Below are 13,891 nucleotides of genomic sequence, written 5' to 3'. Positions count from 1 at the left end.
TTAGCAAGGCACCAAGTAGAAGGTACAACTGAGAAACAAAGCCATCATCCTGGATTGAAAGGTTTAAGGGGCACAGCTGTAGGACTGTCCCAGAATTCCCTGTGGCGTCATCAACGCAGGGTTGAATGACTAAATTCTTAAACTGTTATCTTTGCTGAAGCAGGCAGTGGGCAGACTGGAGTTGAGAGGGGCTGTGACCTGTAGGCCTGCAGCTGCTGGGGAGAACTTCAGGAGAGCCAATCTGTTTCTCAGTTTTTCTCCCTTTCTCATATACAACGCACACAGACACATGCACACAAACTTCAGTTCTAGTTTGGTTCACTGCCTGATTGTTTATGACAGGAATATAAGAAGCAAATGTCAAATAAAGACAATATCCCGGAAACTGCTGGGATGAGGCAGAACAGAAAGAGTGCTATGAACTCAAAGGGTTTCCTGACATCCCTTAAATAAGACTGTGAAGCATCAAAACAATGAAACAACAGGAAATGGAAAGGAACAAAAACCTAAAAATAAAAAGCCACGTTATGGGGACTGGAGAGATGGCTCAGTGGTTAAGAGCACTTGCCATTTCTATAGAGAACCTCGGTTCAGCTCCCAAGACCCACGTGGTAGCTCACAGCCATATACAATTGCAATTGTGGGGATTTGACATCCTCCCTAGCTTCCACTGAATGCACATGATATTCAAAGAAGCAGATATTCAAAGAAGCAGGCACACATACCCACCTATTTTTTTTAAAGGTAGTGTGGGAGAAAGGATAAACAAAGGTAAAAATACAGGCAGACCAAAGATACTATATTGAAAAAAATGAGGAAAATAGGGATTGAAAAAATAAAAAGAATTTGAGATAAATCTGTAGATGATACAGAAGACCAAAGATGTGCAGCAAGCTGGGTGGTCGTGGTCACAGCACTTTGAAGGCAGAGGCAGATGGATCTCTGTGAGTTCGAGGCCAGTCTAGGCTACAGAGTGAGTCCCAGGACAGCCAGGGCTACACAGAGAAAACCCTGTCTCATATGTTTTTTTAAAAGATGCACAGCATGTCCAAATGTTAGGGTTTGCAACTGGAATGCCCCCCAAAGGCTCATGCACTGAAAGCCCTGGTCTCCAGCTGGGAGATGGTGTCAATGTCAGAAAGTAAGACTGAGCTGTGTGACGGGGCCACTGGGTAGAACCTGTGAGGAATGTTCTGTTCTCTGCCCTTCCTTCTCACCCAGTCTTTGCTGGGTGAGACTTTGGCTTCTGTGGAGCCTCTTTCACCACAGGCTCCAGCCACTGTAATATTCTGCCTTGTGTTAGACCCATAGCAGTGGATCTAGACAGACATGAAGCAAGTGGCAGGAATCACATGGATGTTTCTTCCTTAAAGCTGGTTTTTCCTAGGGTCTACTGTTACCCACCCTGACAGAGAGCTGATGAGAACAGCAAAAAAGAACAAAAATATTCAATGTAGATTTGAAAGGCTTCATTTTAATCTGCAGACAGGAAGGAAAGCTGATGTGAATGACTCTTGAGACAGGTGCCTTGAAGTTTATTGGACTTCAAAAATGAATAATTGGGACTGTGGATACCGATTTATATGAATGGAGGAACTGTGTAGTGGCAGCCGTGGAAGAGCAGGCCGGGATGAGAGCCTCCTTGGCACTGATGTGGGAACCACTTTTGCAGTATTGCCGTGCCTGTGTGTCCACAGTGTGGCAGGCACTGCCCAAGTGCTGCAATCATCCACTGTCTTGACAGTTTGGTCACAGAACCTATTTATTGTCACTTCCACTGTAAAGCTAAGGAAACAGAAGTGTCAGTTAAGGCGTTTTAAAAAGCCAGGGTCCCAACCCAGGCCATCTAGCTCCCAACCACTCCTGCACATGCTGGGATGCTCCAGGCTCCTGACACCTGCTCTCACTACCAACAGCTCTTGGTACAGTTTCCTGTGAACATAGTGATGGTCCTGAGGAGGGCTGAGAGCCTTCCCACATGCACAGCAAGGTGCTGCTACCTGGAAAAGTGGCCTTTATCTACCAATAGCAAAAGGTTTTGAGAAAAGCCTTTGACTGTACCCTGCTTTCTCCTTCAGCTCTGGCTGAAATTAAGAATGTGGAGTTCCTTCCACCTTCATAGATGGAATAAAGCAGCCTGGTCCCTACTGCATGTCTGGGAAGCCATGAGGGTGCCATGATGCTCAGTGCCTTTCCTTTGTAAGATTTCCTAGGAAACGCAGGCATCTGCATGGTGCATCTGCACGGTGCACGAGTGCGAGGTTGGAAACATAAGAAAGCACGTGGAACACTACATAGGTTCAAACTTAAAGCTTAAACTAAGTAAAAACAAAAACTCAGCACTATTGACAGCAGAGTCAATTCCTCATGATAGAGGAGGCACAGGAGCAAAGAAATAACAAGCAATGAAATACTCAAAGATTCGTCCTCATAATCTTAACAAAAAGAAGCCCTTGGGGGAAGGGGTTGGAAAGATGGCTCAATGGTTAAGAGCACTGGCTGCTCTTCCAAAGGTTGTGAGTTCGATTCCCAGCAACCACATGGTGGCTCACAACCATCTGTAATGGGATCTGGTGCCCTCTTCTGGTGTGTCAAGGACAGTGTGCTCATATACATTAAATAAATAGTTGTTTTTTTTTTTTTTTTAATTTTAAAAGGAAGCCCTTAGGAAAACTGGCTGTGAATCCAGGAGAGAAAGCACTAACAGGCAACCATTGGGTAGTGATTGTGAAAAATACAAATGACTTTATGGCAATACATTTTTTTTTGTTTTTTTTTTGAGACAGTGTTTCTCTGTGTAACCCTAGCTGTCCTGGAACTCACTCTGTAGACCAGGCTGGCCTTGAACTCAGAAATCTGCCTGCCTCTGCCTCCCAAGTGCTGGGATTAAAGGTGTGCGCCACCACTGCCCGGCAGGCAATACATTTAAAATGAACAATTTTCTAGAAAAGTACAATAAACAAAAATGATGCCTAAAGAAGCAGCAAAACTGAACAAGGTTAACAGATCATTTAAAAAAAATGTCCCAGACAGGATGTCACATTGTAACCCAGGCTGAGCTGAAAGTCTGTACCTAGGCTTACATATGTGGGGATCCTCCTGAGTTGGCTTCCCGAGTGCTACCTGGACATATAGACCATGTCCACATAGACTCATATCTTTGAACATTGGGTCCTCAGCAGGTGGAATGGTTTGGGAAGTATTAGGAGGTGTGGCTGTAGTGGAGGAGGTGTGTCACTCAGGATGAATTTTGATGCCATTCCCAGTTAGCTCTCTGCCTCCTACTTGGGGATAGGCTACTGCTACTGCTCCCACACCATGCCTGCCTTCCAATATGATGGTCATGGACTCACCCTCTAAAATGTAAACTCTAATAAACTCTTCTATAAGTTGTCTTGGTCATGTGATAAGCATGTCTTATCATAGCAATAAAAAAGTAACCAAGAAACTACCATAAAGCTGGGCAGTGGTGGCGCACACCTTTAATCTCAGCACTCAGGAGGCAGAGGCAGGTGGAATTTTTTGAGTTCAAGGCCAGCCTCTTCTACAGAGTGAGTTCCAGTACAGACAGCCAGAGATGAAACTGTCTTGAAAGACCAAAGAAAGGAAGGAGGGAAGGAGGGAAGGAGGGAAGGAGGGAAGGAGGGAAGGAAGAAACTACTCTAAGAAGTTAAAAAGCAGAACTCCCTAACCCACACACATAGACCTTAACCAATAGTGAAGTGTTTTCATAATATGTATGAGGAGTCATTCCAACACTGCAGAACCAACAAAAACTAAATCAGTAATCAATTTTTTTTTCTCCAAAGAAAGCAGGTCTAGGCGATCCTCTATGTGCTGCATGTAGTTTTGTTTGTAGGCGTGGAAATGGAGCCTAGGCCAAGTCAGCTTCTGGAGCCTGTGCTTTTAATCAGTCCAGCTAGGCTGACAAGCTGAACTGGAGCTAGCAGAACAGGCTTAAGGCTGCCTCACTCAGATGCCCTTCCCAGAGTCCTCACGGAAGGTCTCTGTCACGTTCCTCCCTCCCTCCATACAAGCCACTTGAGACAGAGCCACAGCTACACAATGTCCTTTCAGGGCTTCTGTGCAATCACTGACAGATCTCAAACACATAGAAAGGCACCTGTCAAGCTGCCAAGCTGAGGGAGCCTTCCCTAGCTGCAGCATATTGGGTCATGAAGCGCTGGGGAAGGACTGACAGACAGCTATCGCCTTCAACTGACCTGACTTCAACTCCCGGATCCAACATCACTTCACTGTCTACAATCTGCGACCCTTCACTTTCCATGTAAACCGTCACTGCACACCCTGGGCTGGTATTATTCCGATCTCCTTTCCTGCTATTCCACGTCAGGCATCATTTGCATCCTGGCTATCTTGTCTGACAGAACATAGGTGGTTTAGAGGCACAGAGTGTCTTGGGCATCCCTGAAGTTCCCCTGCCATTGTACTATATGTACACAGTATTGAAAGTTCCTTTGTTATTTTCTTAGTAAAGGCTCTTATTAGTAAACCAGTAAGCAGCGACTAGTTTGGTATTCAGCTTTAAGAGTCAGATTTCTTGTTGTGAGCAAGGGCCTCAAGCTAATCCTGCAACAAAGGGATGGTCACAAAGAACAGCTTGGGATTTTCTATCCCAAATTTCCCAAACGTTTGTGTGAAAAGAGCAGTTGGCTTCATAAAACTATAACAGCTTTAAGTAATGTCTACAAAAGTTTTCAGATGTGTGTCAAAATAGCCAATACTGTTACTAAGTAACTTTTAAACAATTAAAAGTCCTAAGACACCGGACTGTGGTGGCGCACACACGCCTTTAATCCCAGCACTTGGGAGGCAGAGGCAGGCGGATTTCTGAGTTCGAGGCCAGCCTGGTCTACAGAGTGAGTTCCAGGACAGCCAGGGCTACACAGAGAAACCCTGTTTCGAAAAACCAAAAAAAAAAAAAAAGAGAGAGAGAGAGAGAGAGAGAGAGAGAGAGATTTATTACTACTGTAATAAACAGCACACGTTTAGCTTTGACTGCACATACCTCATTATACCAGAAGAGGGCACTATTTACCCTTCTTTTTACAAAACTCACTCCTATCGAGGGACTCCAGCCCTAAACTATAAACTGGACCACAAGGGGGCAATAACCACAAACATATGTGTAATCTTTGGCTTCTAAATATTTTTTAAAAATCCATGTTATAAAAATGTAATTAAGATTATCACTTTCAGATAGCTGATTCTCCTAAACAGGACTAAAAAATCACGCACACAGACACTGACACAGACAAACTGATAGACACACATACAAAAAAAACATAACACACACAGGCACATTCGTACATAGAGACACATACACACAGATATAAACCACACACACAGACACACCTATACATACTCACATACAAACAGACATAAGGCACTCATACAGACACACATACATACACACATAGGCACACACAAAAACATACAGGCCTATACACACATGTACACAGACACACATGCATTCAGACAGATAAGCACACAGGTATACACACAGACACTAGACCCTCCACAGATACACACAAAGACACCCCCACACACATACACACAGAGAGATAAAGCTAGACACAAGGCACACAGAGACACACACAGATGCACAGAGACAGACACACACTGACAGACACATATGCAGAGGCTGACATACAGACAGACACACACAGAGAAAGCAGAGCTGGGTTTTCACAGTGCCTGGGAGCTTTCCAGTCTGCAGGCATCACTGTTCTCCATCTCCCAGGCATGACCAGTCTTCACGGTTTTCTGCTGTCTTCAGCTTCTCTAGTCTTCCCTCTATTGACTTCTTCCTCACATTACAGATGGTCAAGCAAGGCGACACTAAATGAGCCACTACTGTTGTGCATCACTGTCTAACCAAGAACATAGCTCCTAATGGCTTCGATTTAGTAGGTCTTGAGCTGATTGTCTTAAGTAACAAACCATTATCCTTGGAAATTGAAATCTCAAAGGAAGCTGTGATTAAATTAGCATCCCTGAAATCTTCTAGTGCTTCAGTTTATGTATGTACTTTAACGCTCACACCAGCCCTCTAAAATGTGGCAAGGGCACTCCTCAGAGACGAGTAGACTGGACCCTGAACTCCCGCCACAGAGGAGCCAGTCAGAGGACTCAGATGGAACTGTGTGGTCCTCAGACATGCACAGAAGAGAAGCACCTCTGCCACTCCAGCTAATGAAACGTCCATGTCTGGGAAATCCCACCTACAGAGTCCAGCTATACAAACAGGAGTGACTGCAATAACTGAGTAGTTAGGAACTTATGGTTACGGTAAGTGGGAGAAGGGGAAGTATATGGAAATGGTGTTAGTCACCATTTCACAGAAGCTCAGTAGTTTGCACAGTGACTGACCTCAAACCTAAGGAGCCTTTACTTCAGCGCTCACACTATGACAGATATAACCCCTCACACAGAAATGGAGAGTGAAAGACGGCAGACACCCAGACTGCCGTTGATGACCTCTCTCTCACCCTAACTCCTAACAAAGTGGAGCAATGCTTGGGGGAGCTGCTCCAGCAATCTTTCAGGAAAAGCTTAGAATGCTGCAGTTATAGCAGCTGTTTGCCTCAGACCAAACAACGCAAGCCGAGAGCATGTGAACCTGCTCTATATCTCACCGACATGTCGGAGGACCGCCAGGGTACTGTCCAAGCTTATTGGTCAGAGTCAGCTTCATAAAAGCTGAGGGGCAGGTAAGGCGAAAACATTTTTCTCGCCTGTAAACTAGAACTAAAGCAAGGCCGTGTTATGAAAGGGTGACCACAGCCCAGGACTTTGTCTCTAGCCTGGTGTTCTTGCCAGTGAACTGATATGACACGGTGATCAAGAAGATCCTGAATCTCAGTAAACTGTATCATTAATGTACAACACTTCAATATATGTACTGGATGAATATAATAAGATCTCAGAGTTGAGCATTAAGGGCAGTTCAGCAAGAAAAGATACTTGACATGCAAGTCTCACCTTAGTTTGATCTTTGTGATGCACAGAGAGCTGGATGGAAAGAACCCACTGCACACGCGCACTGTGGCATCCTCCTCTCACTGCACATGCGCACTGTGGTATCCTCTTCCCACTCACTGCACATGCGCATTGTAGCATCCTCCTCCCACTCACTGCACACGCACACTGTGGCATCCTCCTCCCACTCACTGCACACGCACACTGGGGCATCCTACTCTCACTGCACACGCACACTGTGGCATCCTCCTCTCACTGCACACGCACGCTGTAGCATCCTACTCCCACTGCACACACGCATTGTGGCATCCTCCTCCCACTCACTGCACACACACACTGTGGCATCCTCTCACTGCACATGCGCACTGTGGCATCCTCCTTCCACTCACTGCACACGCACACTGTGGCATCCTCCTCCCACTCACTGCACACACGCACTGTGGCATCCTCCTGTTCCCTACCTCATATGATGCACATACAATAATCATAAATAATTTAAAAGTTTTGTTTACTTTATGTGTACATGTAAATGACTGAAAGCATGTATATGTACCGTGTGAGTGCCTGCCGTGCACAGAGGCCAGAAGACAGCACTAGATTCCCGGAACTGGTGTTACAGTTACAGGTTTTCATGTCACATGCTCAGCTCGTTACATGTTTTCAGCTTTTATTATATGCTTCTTTTTTTAAGATTTTTAAATTTATTTTACGTATATAAGTACACTGGCTCTCTTAGACATGTCAGAAGAGGGCATTGGATCCCATTACAGATGGTGTCAGCTACCATGTGGTTGCTGAGAATTGAACTCAGGACCTCTGGAAAAGCAGTCAGTGCTCTTAACTGCTGAACCATCTCTCCAGCCCCCTTATTATATGTTTCTTAATGCACAGACTTTGAATAGCTCACCACCATATCTTTAGCATTCGAGAGTTGATAGTAGATATTCAATAAATACTTGGTCTTTTCTAGGAAGGATTATATATAAAATCTACATACAACTCAATATATAATTTATGAAACTATTGCCTATACCATCCATGTCCATATCCAGGTCCATCCATCCATCTTTTTTCTGAAAGTCTGGCTGGCCTCAAACACAGATCCACCTGCCCCTGTCTCCCAGGCCCTGGGATTAAGGTGTGTGCCAGCACACCTTGAGGAATTACACTTTTTAAATGACTGCTATAGGAGGCTGGAGAAATGGCTAAGCAGTTAAGACCACATACTGTTTTTATAGACTACCCAAGTTTCATTCTGAAAATCCATATCAGACAGCTAACAACTACCTGTAACTCCAGCTTTAAGAAACCTGATGCCCTCTTCTGGTCTCTGCAGGAGCTCCATTCACACACTCACACACACACACACACACACACACACACACACTTTAAAAATCTTTGCATAGATATGGTACAGTGTGGAGGGAAGCACCTGCTTGGATGCCTGAGGTTCTTGGTTTGAACTAGAATTCCATAAAAACAAACAAAAAATTCCCAAAATAAATATATGATCCTGAAATAAGTGTTTTGATATATGTTGAAAGATATTAGTAATAAATAAGGAGTTAACTTAATTAAGAAATTCAAGTATTTAAAAACAAGTGTTCTACAACACTCATATCCCGTAAATATGGCTGTTGTTAATCTTGAACTGGTAAGGTAATTTTCTTTTTTTATATAAAATATACTGAGGCCGGGTGGTGGTGGTGCACACCTTTAATCCCAGCACTTGGGAGGCAGAGGCAGGCGGATTTCTGAGTTCGAGGCCAGCCTGGTCTATAGAGTGAGTTCCAGGACAGCCAGAGATACACAGAGAAACCCTGTCTAGAAAAACCAAAAAAAAAAAAAAAAAAAAAAAAAAAAAAAAAAAAAAATTGGAAGAGGGGATATGGGATAAGGGGTTTTGGGGGAGAAAGGAAGAGGAGATAACAGTGAAAGGTAAATACGTAAAATATCCAATAAAAAAAAACCAGATAATGGGTCTGGCAAAAAAATTTTTTAATATTCTCAAGAGATGCAAATCCTAATTTCCCGCAACAATTAATTGACAAAAGAGTAATTTTACAAAAAGTAGAAGCAGCTCTCATTAATTGATATATTATATAGATTAATTGTTGGCTGTTTTATAATAGTCCTTTGATAAAAGAAATTATTGATTAAGAATTATATTTCTTTAAATAGTGTCTTCATGACTCTCTGAGGGTGGAAGGAGCATGCCTTGTTTACTCTTAACTTTCTAAAACTGAAAGCTCATGGCAAATCTGCCGCTGTTGCCTCTGGCATCGCTGAGACCAATAAAAACTATGCCACAGCTATGTGGAAGGACCCTCTTACCCTTAAATGGAATGGCCAGGACCCAGTTCCTATATGGGGCCGAGGATTGATATTCATGTTTGATACCACAGAAGGCACAGCTAAATGGCCGCCTAAAAGATTAATGAATTAAATAGATACCCCCACAAAGCCAGGCCCAATTATAAATAAGATGAATAACAATTGACATCCAGGGAAGAGAAATTTCCCTGAGAATTCCCTTCTTTTTTCCTTTCCAGGTAAAAATTAATCACCCGTGATGTCTGCTGTTAGGAGTTCTGATCCTGATGCTGGCTTCTGGACTTATACTACTCAGACCTTCAATCGGCCTTTGACAAGGACATCAAACAGCTATAGACTGATATCGCTAATCTGAAGAAATCCCTGGTTTCACTGTCTGATGTGATCCCCAAAAATTGCAAAGGACTTTATTGGACTTGATTTTCTCTTTTACAATAGAAAAGACTGTGTACAGCTCTAGATTGTGTACAGCCCTTAAAGAAGAATGCTGCTTTTACATAGACAAAACAGGGATGATTAAAGAGAGCATGAAAAAGGCCAGAGAAGGCCTTGAGAAAAGACAGAGAGAGAAAGAGAAAAATGAGAGCTTGTAGGAGAATTGGTCTTCAACCTCTCCATGATTGTTAACCCTACTTCCTTCCATCTTGGGACAATTAATTAGGTTATTTTTGCTTATTTCCTTTGGTCCCTGGGCCTTAGATAGGCTGACTAATTTTGTGAAACAACAGATAGATAATCTGATAGCAAAATCTATTCAGATACATTGTCATAAGTTAGCTATGGGGGACCATGAGACTCAAGATGAGGTTGTTACTCTATCCAGGGTGTTCCCAAGTCCCATCTCCACCTAACCTAAAAGAGGGGACTTCTGCCCCTAGACCAAGCAGAGAGGGGCCACCCAGAACCCTCTCTGTCTGGTGATCTGAATTCTTGCTTAGGCTGCGAGGCTAAGCACTGCAAGGGAATATAAATAAAAGTTAAAAATATGTTTCTGGGTTCCCTGAGGGACAAGCCTGACTGCATAGGGGTTGATGTCAAAAGTATCCTCTCTCCAGGAAAAAGACATTGGGATAGGTATGGCCCTCATGCCTCACTGGACAACGACAGGAGGACTGGAGCCATTACAAGGTCCCCTTTAATTACTGGAGGTCAGGCCTCTATCCCTGCCTTGGCAAGATTAGAATCGCCACAGCCCTTCTATACTTAGAGAGGGGAGGAGATGTCAGGGTCAGCCCTGCTTATACACTGAAGGCCTAAAATTAGCCATAAGCCTAAAATCAGCAATAGGCCTGACATACATGCCTGCTAACACAAAGTCTTGGGTCCCTATGGAAAAACACTGAAATTGATGTCTATAAACTATTGTAAACAGGCAGCTTTTGTGGAAATCTACCAGCCTGAGTAGTCATAGACCTTGTAAATAGGCAGCCTTGGCGGACAGTGCCAAATTAAATAAGGACAAGTGAATCATTGGCAGAGTCATAGTGACCTGACCCCTGAACCTTCACCCAGCTGATACCCTGTTCTGAAAAATATCTGTACTCCCCCTGAACACCTATGCTCCTGTGTCATCCCCTTCCCCACATCCTGCATTTTCATGTTTATAACCCCTGTGTTAAAAGGTAAAAATTATGATTTGATAATAATTAAAAAAAAGAAAAAAAAAAAAAAAAACAAATAACACACAGTGTCCCCCTGGCTCTGCTGACTTAGCTTCTGACAATCCATTTTCTTGTTCTCAGAAATACTTTGAATTATAAAACATTATCGTAGTTTTTGTTAGTATGCTGGGTCAAATAATTTTTATTGATTTCATTTTAAACTTCAAAGTTTGTAATGAGTTAAAATGTCCTTCAGCATAATTATAGGTCATATTTATTTTCATATTGTAAAATGTTAGTTAATCTGTTGAACATCTTAAAAAAATGGATTCCTTTTTGAGAATTTCATATATGAGCACTGTATTTACATAATTTTCCCTTTCTCTCTTTCCTCCCACTCTTCCCAACCCCCCATACTTTTCTAATATATCTTATTATTTAATTATTGTTCATATATGTATGTATATATGTATACTTGTATAAGCATGTATGTATATACAAATACTGATAAATAAAGTGTTTTGAGAAAAAAAAATATACTGAATTACCAGGAGAGAAAATAAGTGATAAATATATACCCTTTAGATAAAGTTTAGTGTTTTTATATGATTCCATTTATTAAAAATATATATTATAGAAAATCTATACACAGCATACTTATATCCTAAACATTTAAAAATCTGATATATGATAAACCAAATTTCAAATATATTTTAAAATAAAAACCTTTTCATAGTGAGATTGCTTCCACACTGATTTACCTGTATTATATGTTTAGATTTCTGAGTATTGAATTTATTAAAAAGTTAGGAAGTTCAATACAACTGTAATAGTAAATTGCCTTTACTGTTGAAGACATTTAATAATTAGTCCCTATGTAGTAACTATAGTCTGTTACAGGTTTTAAAAAAAACTAAAACACTTAAAATACTTACTATGATTTTCTTACAGTCCTTCCCTCTGCATAGCTCTGTATAGGTTGAATATTGCACATATATGATCCAGCTTCCAACAAAAACCACCAGCCAGGAAAAGAAAAGGTACTTCACCCGCATGTAGGACAAACGAGCCTGCAAGTGAAGGACACATGACAGTCATTCAGCAGCAGCCACCACTCACTGCCCTGGAACCCGCGTTCTCCTTGCTTGAAGAAGCACAATATATAATCCAAGATTTCATATGGCGATTCTAGAACAACGTGCATTTTCAAGAAGCCTAGACAACATGGGTCTTAGGAAAATGAGCTCCTCAGTCCTGCAAGCAAAAGGAGACCAGCACCCTCTGCATGTACGGTTAGCCCTTCTAACGCTGCTCAGGCAAGGTGACTAAACACTGCTTCAAGTGAGAATTTTAAAGGTCTTTATGAATAAATAGTAACACTAACTACTTTAGCTAGGTAGTGCTGGCACACTCCTTTAATCCCAGCACTTGGGAGGCAGAGACAGGTGAATTTCTGTGAGTTCAAGGCCAGCCTGGTCTACAGAACAAGTTCTTAACCCTAATCCTGAGTTCCCAAACAGCCAGAACTACACAGAAAAACCCTGCCTTGTGTGTGTGTGTGTGTGTGTGTGTGTGTGTGTGTGTGTGTGTGTGTGAGAGAGAGAGAGAGAGAGAGAGAGAGAGAGAGAGAGAGAGAGAGAGAGAGAGAGAGACTTAGCTAGGTATGGTGGTGCAAACCTGTATCCCAAGCACTTGGGAGATGGAGGTAGGAGAATCAGAAGTTCAAGGCCACTGTTAGTTACACTGAGCCGCCAGTCAAGGCTATATAAGCTCCTGCCTCAAAAGGAGAAAAACAAAGCAAAACAACAACAAAAAGGAAAACAAAAAGAAAGAAAAGCATAAATTATTCCCTGCATGCCAATGGGCAAAGCCACACAACAGGATCCTCTCTGCAATGTTATGTGTCCGCTGTCGCTGCTCTGATATCTGATCTCAGCTATTGATGCCTTTCTAAGGTCAGCCACAGATCAAGCCATTCAATATTCAAATGTGACAGCCATTGGTCAACACGGCCTGATAGTTACTTTTCGGATTTAGAGTTCCAGTGTTTTGATTTAATAAACAGTAGAACTGAGGACTACAGATAGAACTGAGCAGCATAAATTAAAGATGCACACACACAATGAAAAGCTAGTTTTGCCTTTATATTCCCAAGCCAGTTTCTCACACTTGGAAACAGTAGGATACTGTGAGCAGGATGAGCCTGCAGAGAAAGCAGAAAGAGACCAAAGAGCCGTGGTGCTGAGCAGAGAGCTCAAAGGGACGCAGTCCTATCTGCAGTTCAGACATCTGTCCTCAAGGGGTTTCACAGATGGTGAATACTAGTACCAATAATTCAGGCCTTTGAATTTTATTACTAAATGTAAAAGAGCTTTCAATGCAAAACATTTTTATATACCAGTAAAGTGAATTCACACACACACACACACACATATACACACATGCATACACACACACACACACACACACACACACACACACACACACACAATTAAATCACATGTAACACAATGGAACCAAAAAGGTCTGTCTAAAAATCTTTTGAGATTATTTGGCCCTAACAAGAAGTCTGATCATTGGCTATAAATTGGCAGGTGCTAGCATTATGAGGCCCCACTAAGATTAAAGACAAATGCCTGCAAAGCATGGTGTACACCGAGCAAACACTCAAAAAAAAAAAAAAAAAAAAAAAAAAGAAAAAAAGTAAAATCTATTTCAAGTCACCATGCAGGAGAACCAACAATGCTGCCATTGGCTACAGCAAAAAGGAAGGAAGGTGTGCATCTGATGCAACCTCTAGCTGCAACCACCCGCTCATAGGAAACGGCGGAGACAGCCGGGAGCACTGGAAACCTTGAAGCAAAGGACAGTTTGAGGCAAACTCCAGGCTGTGGGAAACATGCAATACAGAGACCATTTCTTCAACAATTAAGTCACAAGGGGTAAGTTTAGAT

At 42.4% G+C, this 13,891-nt stretch overlaps 1 protein-coding gene across 3 annotated transcripts in view; it reads right to left on the bottom strand.

The window, feature by feature from the left end:
* Dipk1a (divergent protein kinase domain 1A) overlaps positions 1–13,891 on the bottom strand; it is a 79,088-nt gene that overhangs the window by 6,668 nt on the left and 58,529 nt on the right. For all 3 annotated transcript variants that reach the window (XM_034508470.2, XM_076937785.1, XM_076937784.1), the window contains one exon: positions 11,873–12,007. In XM_034508470.2, coding sequence (XP_034364361.1) covers positions 11,873–12,007 — 135 coding nt within the window. The remainder of the gene's footprint in view (positions 1–11,872; positions 12,008–13,891) is intronic.

This window comes from Arvicanthis niloticus, chromosome 7 (genome assembly GCF_011762505.2).
Source record: "Arvicanthis niloticus isolate mArvNil1 chromosome 7, mArvNil1.pat.X, whole genome shotgun sequence".
In the NCBI taxonomy this organism is placed as follows: domain Eukaryota; kingdom Metazoa; phylum Chordata; class Mammalia; order Rodentia; family Muridae; genus Arvicanthis; species Arvicanthis niloticus.
The sequence above is the reverse complement of the archived record's forward strand: the minus strand, read 5'-3'. Positions and strand labels throughout refer to the sequence as shown.